General features: G+C 51.1%; 4 protein-coding genes across 4 annotated transcripts, besides 1 other annotated feature; 2 read left to right on the plus strand and 2 right to left on the minus strand.

The window, feature by feature from the left end:
* Positions 1–13,543: part of a sequence feature (contig 1.129 1..627835(1)) that runs on past both edges of the window.
* On the minus strand, positions 3,373–6,672 carry pmr1 (Ca(2+)/Mn(2+)-transporting P-type ATPase PMR1; the record flags this gene model as incomplete). The annotated part of the gene is made up of 3 exons (XM_675641.1): positions 3,373–3,944; positions 3,996–6,504; positions 6,565–6,672. 3 exons carry the CDS (start codon positions 6,670–6,672, stop codon positions 3,373–3,375), a joined length of 3,189 nt encoding a protein of 1,062 aa, XP_680733.1.
* ANIA_07465 (kleisin alpha) lies at positions 7,544–9,616 on the plus strand (the record flags this gene model as incomplete). Its single annotated transcript, XM_675642.2, has 2 exons — positions 7,544–7,807; positions 7,868–9,616. 2 exons carry the CDS (start codon positions 7,544–7,546, stop codon positions 9,356–9,358), a joined length of 1,755 nt encoding a protein of 584 aa, XP_680734.1. The 3' UTR covers positions 9,359–9,616.
* On the plus strand, positions 10,263–12,029 carry ANIA_07466 (uncharacterized protein; the record flags this gene model as incomplete). Its single annotated transcript, XM_675643.2, has 6 exons — positions 10,263–10,783; positions 10,838–10,982; positions 11,029–11,273; positions 11,324–11,356; positions 11,406–11,492; positions 11,537–12,029. The coding sequence occupies exons 1-6, from the start codon at positions 10,356–10,358 to the stop codon at positions 12,027–12,029; spliced, it is 1,431 nt and encodes a 476-aa protein (XP_680735.1). The 5' UTR covers positions 10,263–10,355.
* ANIA_07467 (uncharacterized protein) lies at positions 12,562–13,492 on the minus strand (the record flags this gene model as incomplete). The annotated part of the gene is made up of 4 exons (XM_675644.1): positions 12,562–12,844; positions 13,148–13,201; positions 13,238–13,270; positions 13,422–13,492. The coding sequence occupies 4 exons, from the start codon at positions 13,490–13,492 to the stop codon at positions 12,562–12,564; spliced, it is 441 nt and encodes a 146-aa protein (XP_680736.1).

Consider the following 13,543-nt stretch of genomic DNA (forward strand, 5'->3'; position numbering starts at 1 on the left):
GACAGCGAGGGCTTGAGCCGTCAGCGCGCTCTTGTCGGTATAAAACAAACCCTTCGCGCAGACCAGAGGATCCCCATCACTGCACCAGCAGCGTTCTGCTTATCAGCATTTTCTTTCAGGTAACGCTAATCATCCGCCATTGGGCCGTTATCATAGGGCGTAGATAACACCCTAGCGCCACAGCGGGCCACGGAGGCTAGTCTAACCTAATCTGGGCTTTCTAGAATGAAATTGCGGATTTTCCGCTGATAAGAACCGCCCCGGCCAATCACAGCCGGCCTCAGGGATTGCTGGTGTTCCTGGTTCTCCCGATGTTTCCGCCAGCAAGTCGGGCAGAATAGGAATCGGGCTGCATCAGCCCAATTCCGACCCAGAACTTGACGGCCGAAACCGAACGGCGCACGCAAGTCCGAGTTTTATCCTTACGCTTCAGCTTGGATCTGGAGTCGCGTGCCTTCTCTACCGTATCTTGGCGCGGCTGCCCTCGCCGAGTTCCTCCATCGTCACTGTGACGGAAAAACGAGAATTTTATCCACGGTGGCATCCAGCACTCAGACTCAAAGCAGCCAGATTGCAGAGCTCTAGAATCTCCGCAAAGTAGAGGTGTTCGAGACTAGCTCTGTGGGGATATGCATCATACACTCCACGTGGATAAATCCCATCAGCTTGGTCACGCCGCCACTACGGAGCACCCTGCTTACGGAGTACTAGAGTACAGAGACTTATCAAGAGTAAAGCTCGCCTTGGGCGTTTTCCGAACTGCCCCCACGAACGTGCATGTCGTATCGGCGCTCACAGGGGTAGTGGTGGGGGAGCGCCCTCTAGTCTACTACTCCTCCGTACGCGAAGGCTGTTTGGTCCTGACCGCGACGGGCCCTCACTGGGAGATAGTATAAACTCAACAGGGAGGCCTGAGTACTATAGTTCGAGAAGAAGTTGAAATAAGATCGGACGTCGCGATAGGCTTCGACGATCCCTTGGCGTCAAACGAATCGATGTGTCATGGAAATTCCTCATTCGTAGACCAAGACTATATAGATAGCAATGGGTTTGCTGGAAGACCCTAGCCAAGAGTCTTGGACTAAGGGTAGTTTTGAGTATACGGAACGCCATTTGGCTTGACGGTTTGTATAACCAAGCGTACATAGTGACAAGTAGCACTCTATATCTTTCGTACCAGGAAATGCAGCTTAACTACAAGTCGATACGTTCAAGATATATAAAGGATATATGGGGGTCAAATTTGCGGCGTTATTTGAGGGATGTACGTCAAGAGACGCCAAAAGGGCGGATTCCGTTGATGTACTTGATTTAGAAAATGCATGGAACGATCAGGACGTCGCATGGTTCGGAGGTATGCTCAAACCGACCCTGCTGTCGGGCGTTTCATTGCTTATCCGTACTACCCTGCATGGGCTCAAAGAGCCCTGGAAGGGCCTCGACGCTGTTCTCATACTGCGGTGCTGCCGTTTATTATATGCTTGGCTGATTACTTTTACCCGTTCAGCAACGAAGAGGTCGCGTCGACCGCTCCTGACAATGTCGATATTGTAGTTTGAGTTCGACGTGCTCCTGATCAGGGCGTTTAAATCCAGCCTACCATGCAGCCTTTGGTCGGGTAAGTGGATTTAGGTCTTCCCTAAAAAGCGATGAGCTATTCTATGTATGAAGGTTCTCGAGGATAAGATCGCGGGCCGTGAGAATTGTCCCAGGTAGTCAACGAGCTCCCAGGCTTTTAGAGATGACAAGTAAACGAAATATGCGAGGCTCCAGATTGATGATATGGAAACTGAGGTGTCATCTGAACGAGAATCCGTATCCACAAATAGCAGACATTTCGAGTAAGGATCTCGCGGCCGTAGCGCGGCCGTAGCCCAACCCTACCGCTGTTGCAATGAGCAAGCAAAGAACTCGACAGTTTTCGGCAATCCAGGCATTACTTCAATGCGGTCCCTAGACCTACGGTATTATTGCATAGAGGCATGCGTGGGTCTGTCGATACATGTTGACAATATAAACTCTGCCGGTATGGGCATCATCTATATCAAGATGACTGTCATATCTGATTCCCACAGTACGGCAACAGCCATGAATAGTCCCTTCACTGTTACGTACCTTCTGCCTAGGCATAGACTGCTGGGTGAACCAGCAACATAAGGCCATACCTATCGTCTCCTCAATTCAACGTAATAGAGAAGGCAAAGTAAAATCCCTAAGTGATGAGGCTTCAGCGCCTCGAACCAAGGACCGCTGGGCAGATTGAGCTTGCCCGAGACAAGGATGGCAATCAGCACAGGTAGGCGTACTTAGACCATGCGGAAATCCTTACTAAACCAAACCGAAACGCCATTCGCATCTAGATCTCATTGTTGCTTCCTGAGACAAAGCCCAGCTCAGCCAGACTACAACAAGCGCAGCCATTGAAGCCGCGCTTCGGATCCAGCTTCAACCACCCACCATAGGAGCTGCCATAGTCTAAATGCAGGCATTTTATGCAGCAGACCTTGTGCTCGACGGCCGACAAAATTGTCCTAACGGCACCAGCGGCACCGGCATTGGAGCCATGCTGCGCGGTGGTGTCACAATCCCGGCCGCAGTAGTACTAGTACGCCCGCTAGAGGTCCTGGCCTGTACCGCTCATAGCTCTGAAGCTACCCTGCTTGGATGATTGTTTAATGTCGGATGCCATAGACTTGAGGTAAGTAGAGAAAAGAGAAATCCGTTCGTCGTTCCCAGCCTATTGCGGTTGTAATATTAAATCCACCCGCAGATCTTGATGGAGGTACATCACACTCCAGGCAATTAAGAAGACGGGTCATCTCAGACTCTCAAGTTCGCCTCTGAGGCTAGTGCCTCATTGATACCATGATGTTGCAGCTTGGACCATGGCAATCGGAGGGTTTGCCAGATAGCGGTGCAGGCCAAAGCGGCGGAATAGCCACCAATGACGAGCCGGCCCAGCTAGACTTATCCACATGCAAGATTGTATAGGCCATCCTTCAGGTACATTGGCGATCATATCTAAGCGAAGCTGCGAAAGTGACTAGTAGTCTAGATCGTGGCTTACCTAGGCCACTTTTAACGCACTCATGACGCTGAGCACTCCGCTTCTGGGGACAAGACAGAGAAAAGGTCGGTAGTAATGTGCGACAGGGAAATGATATGGCTTAGAGCATCTGTATTCGCACGTCCAGGGCCATTTGGTATCATAGCTAGTAAAGCTGAGTTACCCTATATTAGACTTCATTGACCAGAGGCACTCTTCCGACCAGTAAGAAAATAGAACCAACGAGGAAGCCTCCTTGCTGGCTCCAACATTCGTCATTATCAGGTAGCAGTATTCCACATGTACAAGCATCTTTTATGATATATTTACACATTCACGCTATATCCTACCCCAACTGCCCGCCGTCGCTGCAGCGATTGGTAGTACTTCCTCCCCTCGTCAACCCAAAACACCGTGCTGGCAATGCACACCAGCTTGAACAGGTGCGCTGCGTTTAGTGGTTCCGTTTGGAACACCCGCTGCAAGAACGGTAGGTAAATGACACAAGCCTGGCCGGCAAGCGAGCCCAGCACGGCATAGTTGAACATCTTGTTCCCAAAAAGAGAGATCTCGCCCCGAAGAACGGATTTGCCTTCGCTGCGACATGTCAATGCGTTGAACATGTCGAACAGGACGAAGCACGTGAATGTCATGGTGGTGTCGTGGGCCGTCACTACTCGGGAGCGCTTTCCCGTCAGTACGTCGTCATCATCGCCCATCTCATAGATGTATATGGCCAAAGTGCCCATCATAATCATAAACGCTGAGGTGAGGACCCGTTGGATAAGCGGTTTCGTGAGCACTCGAGCGCTCTTGGGTCGGGGAGGCCGGCCCATGATCGAAGGGTCTACTGGCTCTACTCCGAGGGACTGCGCCGGCGGACCATCCATGAGGATATCTAGTCAAATATTAGCAAAAGAACACCGGCGCAGTTATAGGGCAGTCATACTAATCCACAGAATCTGCATCGCGTTTAGCGGGTTCTTGAATCCGAACATGGTGCTCAGCAAAACTAGACTCAGAGCGGCAACACTGGTACTGAGTTGGAACGTGATAAAGTTCTGGATGTTGTAGAAGATTCCTTTGCCCTGCTCGATGGCTCGCAGGATGGTCGAAAAATCGTCGTCCGTGAGAATCATGTCGGCTGCTTCTTTGGCAACGTCCGTGCCAAGCTTGCCCATTGCGATTCCAATGTCGGCCTTCTTCAATGCGGGTGCATCGTTCACGCCGTCTCCTGTCATCGCGACGACATCACCGCGGGACTGCAAGGCACGCACAATCTTCATTTTATGGTCGGGACTTGTGCGAGCAAATATCGAGACTGACGATAACGCCTGAGATAATTCAGATGTGCCCATGCGGTCAATTTCCTGCCCGCAGAGGACATTTCGTACTCCAGGAGTCTCCACGATAGGCATCCCGAGCTTCTTCGCAATGGCAACAGCCGTGGTTTCGGCATCGCCCGTAATCATGATAACCCGTACGCCGCCGGCCATCAGGCGGCGGATTGCCTTGTGCACGTCCTTGCGAGGAGGGTCGTTCATGCCTACCAACCCTGCAAAGACCAAGCCGCTGTAGCGATCGTCCTCATCGCCGGAGCTAACCTTCGAAGAAGGCGTACCGGATCTACTACCGAGTGCCCTTCCTCTAGACTCTCTTACTGCACCACTAGCAAAAGACAGGACCCTAAGTCCTTCTGATGCCATTTGTTCCGCAGCCTGTCGCACGACCTGCCGCCGACGCTCGTCCAATATAACCTCCTGGCCATCCTTGGTAAGGTAAGTATCACAACGCGCCAGCACCTGTTCCAAGGCGCCTTTGATGTAGGCCATGCTAGGTCCACCTATTGGAGCAGTTGAATCGCCAGGAACACCACTGCCAATAACTACGCCCATCCATTTGCGCTCAGAACTGAAGGGAGTTTCTGCAACCCGGGCACTTATGCGGTCCCGCACGTCGTCCTCCCCAAAAGCATCAAGCAGATCTAAGATGGCGACGTCAGTGGGCTGACCGACCCATCTGCTCTTCATCGACCCTGACGCGTCATCGTCGGTAGAAGACAGCACCGCAGCAGACGACGCGCTAGCAGGGGAGTTCGCATGTACGCGTGACAGCCGGGCATTGTTCGCGATGTTGCCAATCCGGAGAACGGTGCGAGCTGCTGGCCCCGGGGTTAGTGACGCAATGTCGTGGTGTACCTCAAAGGGCTCAGCGCAGTCGAAATGCCACATTTTTGTTACAGTCATGTGGTTGAGTGTGAGCGTTCCGGTCTTATCGCTGCAGACAACGTTCACCGAACCCAGAGTCTCAACACTCGGGAGTCGTCGCATAATTGCTCCTCGGGATGCCATGCGCAGTACACCAAGTGCGAGGGTAACAGTGACGATAATTGGAAGACCTTCCGGAATAGCGGCAACCGCGAGCGAGACGCCGATGGTGAACATGTCCAGGAGCTTTCGACCTTGGATCAAGCCTACAACGACAATCAAGGCAATAACTCCAAACGAGATATAACTTAGTTCTTGGCCTAGGCGATCCATAGACAGCTGCAACGGCGTGCGTGGGCTCTCAATTTCTTGAAGTGAGGCAGAGATGCTGCCAAACTCCGTTTTAGCACCGGTGCCTATGACGATTCCCTGGCCATATCCGGACCGAACCAGTGTCCCCATAAAAGCAATGTTGTGCTGCTCGTTCAAACGTAAATCTGCACCGACAGTGCCGCTCGCCGGTGCGTCGTAAAATGGCGACCGGGGCGGGGTCACAATCTTAGAGGTTGGAATGTTCTTCTGGTTGCAAATCGCGTCAGGGTACTTGACAACTGGTTCATTTTCGCCTGTTAGATTAGACTCGTCAAGAGTGAGGTCCGTGGCAGCGGTAATCCGTATGTCAGCTGGGATCCGGTCTCCAACTGTGAACAAAACCAGATCTCCCGGTACCAGTTCTGCGGCAGGCACTGTAGTGGATGCTTTGACGGCTGCGGAAACCGAACCCGAGCTCGGACTCTTGCTGCGCAACTCCCGCAACTCGAATTCATCATCTGGAATCGCCGTAGTAGGGTGCACTATCGGGGGAGAGTTCGAGGGCACGTCGCGTATCAAGTGTGCATGGTGCGGGACCAGGCGGTTGAGAGCCTCCAAGGACTTTTCTGACCGATATTCCTGAACAAACCCAACCGTAACCACAATCGTGACAGCGAGAGTAATGCTAACCGCATCGTCCAGGTTTCCCATAAAGAAGGATACCGCCGCAGACGCGAGAAGGAGGAGTATTAACGTTTCCTTGAACTGTTTGAGGAATCGAAGCCATAAAGGTTCCGGTTCTTCGTGAGGTAATTCATTCGGGCCATCTCGTATATATCGTATCTCCGCCTCTGCCGGAGTGAGGCCATGGGTGAGGGAGGTTTGCAGACGGTCTGCGGTTTCCTGAGGGCTTAACTGCGAGTATGTAGAGGTCGACACCTAAGTTATTATTGATTAGCGTCTAGCTAGTAGCCCCGAGTTATGACCAAGGAAGCTTACTGAGGGTGCAGCATTGGATCGCCCTCCTGCGGGCGCTGCCAATGGGGATATGGAGCCAGTAGCCTGCCCATTATGGAAAGGTAGCGCAGGCGTAGCGGACCTTGACATTTCTCATGCTCCAATAAAGAGACCTTAGACCGGGAGCTCAACTTTCAACCTTCCATCGAGGGTGCGTGAATGGTTCAGATGGTTTGCTTTGTGAAGACGCGCGTCCAATATAGTCACTCTGAGAAGACACCAAAACCCAGGGCAGGACGATTATGGAAAAGCCACGTTCTCCGAATGCGACTTCCAAGAAATTGTATACCAGTGAAGGCGTATGCTGAAGACCAGGTCGAACAAGCTGGGCAAATGGTGAATAGTTCGGGATACCAGGCCAATAATCAGCGAAAAGGGGAAATTGCCAGATCTAGAATTTCGTCTCAAACCACTCAGCAGTCGCACTATAGCGTCGGGGATGTTGACACTGGTCAGTCCAGCCTACATTGGACCCGGAAGAACTGTCCGTCCGAGCTGCGCCTATGAGGACTAGCGTATGCTTATATCATATGAGTGGTATTGCTTATCTAAGCAGCATAACTCTCCCAGCCACCCGTGACCGTCACCGTCAAGGCACCAAACGACGCGCCTGGGCAACCCACTTCAAACCTCCAACCTCCTCCATTCCCATCTACCCCTCTGGTCGCTTTCTTGCGCTGTGGGCTTTTTTTGGCGTCAATATCACCTGCAAACTCTTTTTGGTCGCAGATAGGTCTTGTTGACTTTCTTTGACTATATTTACCATCTTCTCGCCACTACCCCAGGCGCCGAGCGCCCCGAGCTTACCATCCCGTTTGTTTTTCGCTTTCGTCGCGTCGCCGACTTCTGGTTGCGAGGACGCTGCGAACCACCCCGCATTGTGCGGGTATCGTTGTATCCCTTGAAAATTAAACTGCGTTGGAGACATTGGGGTTTATTTTTGCAGTGAATATCTTTCGCCATGTTCTATTCGGAGACCTTGTTGTCCAAGACCGGGCCGCTGGCTCGCGTATGGCTATCCGCCAATCTCGAGCGCAAATTGTCGAAGTCGCATATCTTGCAGTCGGATATTGAAAGCAGTGTCAGTGCTATTGTAGACCAGGGGCAGGCTCCCATGGCCCTGCGATTGAGTGGTCAGCTGTTACTCGGTGTTGTTAGGATATACAGCAGGAAGGCGCGCTATTTGCTCGATGACTGCAACGAAGCTCTCATGAAAATCAAAATGGTATGCCCCGCCTCTACTGCGCTATTAACATTGGACTTTCTGCTGACTCTGCTCGATTAGGCTTTCCGTCTCACAAACAATAATGACTTGACGACTAGTGCTGTGGTCGCCCCAGGCGGTATCACTCTACCGGATGTACTCACCGAGGCTGATTTGTTTATGAATCTTGATTCGTCTCTCCTCATACCCCAGCCCCTCTCGCTGGAACCGGAGGGAAAGCGACCAGGCCCATCAATGGACTTCGGAAGTCAACTATTCCCCGATACCGGTCTGCGACGCTCTGCTTCTCAGGAGCCTGCATTGCTAGAGGATCCGGGTGACCTGCAGCTTAACCTTGGACTGGATGATGAGACGAATTTGTCGTTCTCCCATGACTTTAGCATGGAAGTGGGACGAGACGCCCCAGCTCCCCGCCCAATGGAAGAGGACAACTTCAGTGATGCCGGGAAAGTCATCGACGTGGGAGATCTGGGACTTAACCTTGGGGAGGATGACACACCTTTGGATGCTGTGAACTTCGATGCCAACGAGGACAATTTCTTACCACTTGACGAACCCATGGATCTCGGGGACGACACGGTAGTTGCTGATGGTAACGATGAGCGATTTGAGCGTGAAAGTACTCTCACGGAAGTTTCTGAGGACATGATCGAGCGCCTGAATACGGAGCATGAGGGTGATTATATGCACGACGAGGAGCAAGACGATGAGACCATCCAGCATGCTCAGCGTGCGAAGCGGAGGAAGCAGCTCCCTACCATTGAGCTTGATGAAGCTGTTGAGTTCAAAGGAAACTCTTATTTCCGAATCCAACAAGAACAGTTATCCGAGACTCTGAAGCCTGCGTCTTTTCTTCCCCGCGATCCTGTGCTCCTGACACTTATGAACATGCAAAAGAACGGTGACTTTGTCTCTAATGTCATGGGCGGCGGCCGCGGGCGTGGCTGGGCTCCTGAGATCCGTGATCTTCTCTCTTTTGACACTGTCAGGAAGGCTGGTGAGCTGAAACGCAAACGCGACAGTGGGATCTCAGATATGGACGTTGATGCTGCCGCTGCTCCAGCTCTGGAAATCGAAGAAGAGGCGATTGTCCCGGTGGATGAGGGTGTCGGCATGGAATCAACCCTGCACCAGCGCTCAGAGATTGACTTCCCTGGTGATGAAGAGGATCATCTGCGTCTCAGTGACGACGAGGGAGCTCAGCAGCCACTTGAAGATTTTGACGATACTATTACACCAGTTGACAGCGCGTTGGTGTCGGTCGGTACGAAACGTGCGGTACACGTCCTGCGGGACTGCCTCGGCAACGCAGAGCAAAAGAAAGCCGTCAAGTTTCAGGACCTCCTGCCTGAAAAGAAGGCTACTAGGGCTGACGCGACCAAAATGTTCTTTGAAGTTCTGGTTCTGGCAACCAAAGATGCTGTTCAAGTGGAGCAGCGCTCGAATACCGTCGGCGGACCGATCAAGATTAGCGGCAAGCGCTCACTCTGGGGTCAATGGGCTGAAGAGGACGCTACCGGTGAAGTCAGCCAAGCTCAGGTTGCGGCTTAAACTATCTTGAAGGGTGGAAATTGCGTCTTCTGTACAGTTATTTTCTGTGTTTATCTATTCGGTTGAACTGGTTTCTGGAGCTGGACTGTTGGATTGCTACTTTCTATAGTCGGGCGTTTGGGGCGCACTTGATATCCTTTTCTTCAGGTGTCATCGCTTGGTCCGCGAATCTTTTTTTGGCGAGTGCTTCTGGTCGATAGGTTAGCTTTTGTGTTAGTAGATACTTCTAATCAAAATTCTACATCTTACTAAAAGCGACAATCTCAATAGTTGCCTCTTTTCGATTAAAGTCGATCACTGCCCATATTGTGACATTGTTTTATTGCTTTTGCTGCCACGAGGTGGAGAATTTACCCTACAGACGTGCAGATAATGTTCGCGGCCGTTACAGAGTGTATGGAGCATGGAACCCTAGTTGATTGAACATATATCGAGCCCCAACCATCGTATATTAGAGCCCTATACTAGAGTCATAGCCTGGGTATCTCTAGCGCCCAAATCTGATATAGTCGAAAGGCATACTTGCTACTGTCGGCACCAAACAACGAGCTACTGAGCTCGCGAGGAACGCTTGGCGTGAGCTTTCATGGTCGTCAAGCTTCAACTGATAAGGAGCGACCAAAATTTAGCACGTTCGGCATCTCCTTTCCGAGTCTACTCCAAGCTTTGTCATTCAATCATGTCTTTGCTACCTACGCCAATTTTGCCCAATCACTCCACCCTCTGCCAGGCGCGCGATTCCTTCGGTTGAATGCTAGTTGATGTTCATTCTTGACTCATTTCTCAACAGTGCAAAAGTCGGCAATTGGAGACAACTACGTAGCTTTCGCAACTTTGACATAAGAGCCAAGTCTGCGGCTACGTTCTTGTCAATTGCCTCCGCATATCCTTTTATCGGTCAACTCTCAAGTCTTCCAAGCTTCTCTCTGAGAGCTGTTCGACTAGCGATCCATGGAGCTCAACTTTTCAAGTGTTTGGACTGAATAACTTGTCGACCATGAGCGAGAATCAAACGGCCGAATTCCCCGCACATGCGGAAAGCCCGAAGGCATCTCCAAATTGGCAAAATTCCGAAAGCGAAAAGACCGATGAAGGAGGAATCGACATAGGAATGCCGGATGGTGTTGCGGAAGATGGTTTCGAACCGATCAAGCCTGCCGCAACGACAGATAACAGCCAACTGCAAAAACTACACAGCACCTGCTCTCGCCCTGTTGAGCGCAGTTGGTCCCTGAATGATGGATATAGTTGCAATAATGAAGTGGATGTGGAAGTCAATACCGGCGATTCGCAAGGTACAGAGGATACTGCGTCATCTGATTTTGTCGTGCGGTGGGATGAGAATGACCCGATGAATCCAAGAAATTTCAATAAAGTTAGGAGATGGATTATTGTTATCATATGCTCAACGGGGTCTCTTTGCGTGTGAGTGTTGGCAGGCTCGATTGTGTCTCGAAAAGTACTGACATCTTGGGAAAGCACCTGCACCTCGAGTATGTACACTGTTACTTACGATCAATTGACCGAGGAGTTCAACTGCAGCCGGATTGTTGCGACGCTCGGCTTATCTTTCTTCATCTGGGGTCTAGGGTTAGGACCCCTCGTTCTAGGACCACTGTCAGAGGTATATTTACATCCCATTTATATAAGGCTTCACTAAAGAGGTACAGTTCTATGGCCGCAGAAACATATACATCACCTCATTCATATTCTTCCTGATATGGCTTGTTCCCTGCGCCGTTGCAAAGAATATTCAAACAATGATTGTCAGTCGATTCTTCAATGGCCTTGCCGGCAGCGCGTTCTTATCTGTAGCTGGAGGGACTGTTGGTGATCTCTTTGACCGTCATGAGCTGTCGGCACCGATGATGCTGTACACGGCCTCACCATTTGTAGGCCCAGAATTGGGTCCACTGTATGCTTTAGATGCTCTTCTCAGAAATGTACAAGCGCTAATTCTTCCAGGGTTGGCGGGTTCATTAACCAGTATACGACTTGGTATGTACGTTGTGATTGGTGGAAGGCATGTACTGACTGTATCTGATAGGCGTTGGACGTTCTATGTGCTTCTGATATGGACTGGCACGTTGCTGGCCATGCTAGTACTGTTCGTTCCTGAAACATACCACCCAGTGTAAGTACTTTCCGAATGCTGGGAATGCGTTCTGACGGGTGTAGGCTGCTGAAGCGAAAGGCAGTGAAACTCAGAAAAGAGACCGGGGATGACCGTTGGATCGCTTCAATCGAGAAGATGGACCGGTCAATCGCGCAGACAGTCTTGAAATCTCTTTATAGGCCTATTCTCTTGCTCACTCTGGAGCCGATGTGCCTGAACCTCTGCGTATTTTCTGCCATACTTCTAGGAATCCTTTATCTTTTCTTCGGCGCCTTTCAACTAGTATTCGGCAATGTATATGGCATGGAGCTGTACCAACGCGGTCTGTGCTTCCTTGGAATGTTCGTGGGAATGAGCTTCGCAATAGCGTCTGATCCATTCTGGCGCCGAATATACAGAAAGTTGGAGAAGAAAGCCAACGACGTTGGGGAGGGCTTTCAGCCGGAGTGGCGTCTACCTCCTGGTGTGTACTGCCTGAACCCTGGCGGCACTCGTATGCTTGTCGAAACGCTGCTAACCGTTCAGCCATTGCCGGGGGACCCTTGGTCACAATAGGGCTCTTCATTTTTGCGTGGACCATCTACCCCCATGTGCACTGGATTGTACCGATTATCGGCAGTGGCTTTTTTGGAGCGGGGTAAGTTTTCAACTGGACTGGTTTGACAGGCTACTTGTCCTCCGCCTTGTGCATGAAGAAACATTGGCCCTGACGTGCGCAGGACTGTTTTGGTGTACTCCGGGGTCTTCACCTTCCTGGTTGATGCATATCCCACATATGCAGCCAGTGCGCTATCGGCGAATAGTTTCGCGCGTTCAAGCTTTGGTGGAATATTTCCCCTTTTTGGGATACAGAGTATGGTCTCCCTGCTTTTGCGTTGATAGCAGACAGCATTCCCCTCGCGTTCGTGATTTTTGCTTTTGCTGAATGTCGGCTCTGGCCATTTGCATGGTGCTCAGCCTTGAACTATATGGTCCCCGACTCGGGGACTACCCAAGATATTTGCGCAACCTTGACCCTTAGCACCCGGGTTATGCCTTGACCGCCAGTTACTAACAGAAAGAACGCAGTGTACAACAGGCTAGGATATCACTGGGCGACTTCGTTGCTTGCTTTCCTGACACTGGTGATGGCACCGTTTCCGTACGTCTTCTCCCCAGCTCTGGTCAAGATCGTCTTGTTCAGTTTCCTTTTCCAACATCCTTCTCGGACACCAGCTTGTGCAGAACGCTGTGGCACCGAGTTCAGCCTCCCTTGCATGGGCCGTTCTGCAAGTCCACGACGGGATGACGCATTGGACTTCTTTGTGTGTTCGGGCTGCCTTTCACCTATCGGGGCATCGCCAACCTTGATTAGCTTGTGCGATGCGGGCCTATGCTGGGATAGATCTAGAAACAAATGAGCTAACGTGAACGTTTGTGACACTGCGCAGGTACCTATTCTTCCGGTTCGGAAAATCTATAAGGAAGAAGAGCCGATTTGCTACGGCGTAGATGCACCGATTTAGGTCCAAAACGTTGCGCAGAAAATGAGGATACGATCTTGACCCAGTGGGCTGAAGTCGTCCTACGACGCAACAAGCTATCCTGGGCGGCCGACCAGGATTAATCCCTGGAGATGCAGATGGCGGGCCTCCCAAGGCAATAGCTTTCCAAACTCGGCCCCATAGACTTACTGTACATATGTAATTTGGATACATAGGTAGAAAATATGACATAGAATGTGCTTACTAGTTCTAAGTATACTACGCGCCGGCCTCGCTTACAGCGATGAATCTCCACCTCTAAGCTGAAAGCGCCTAGAAGATATAGTCAGTCAGATATCAGCATAATGCTCCAATAGTAGAATTGCAGTAGCATGAACCGGTCAGGATCAGAAACGCATCGCAATCTGGACTGGAAGATGATGCCTGAGCCACAACAGGACCGAAACGGCAAAATCACACGCACGCAGCGAGCACAGCGTCATCTTGTTGGTTATCCTGTGCATCACCAAGAACCGCAGCGTGGAGGTTGAGCATCTCGTGCCGAGGTTTGGGGAATGAATAACGGCTCTTGAATGGCTTCAGCCC

The sequence above is a fragment of the Aspergillus nidulans genome, chromosome IV (assembly GCF_000011425.1).
Source record: "Aspergillus nidulans FGSC A4 chromosome IV".
NCBI classification, from domain to species: domain Eukaryota; kingdom Fungi; phylum Ascomycota; class Eurotiomycetes; order Eurotiales; family Aspergillaceae; genus Aspergillus; species Aspergillus nidulans.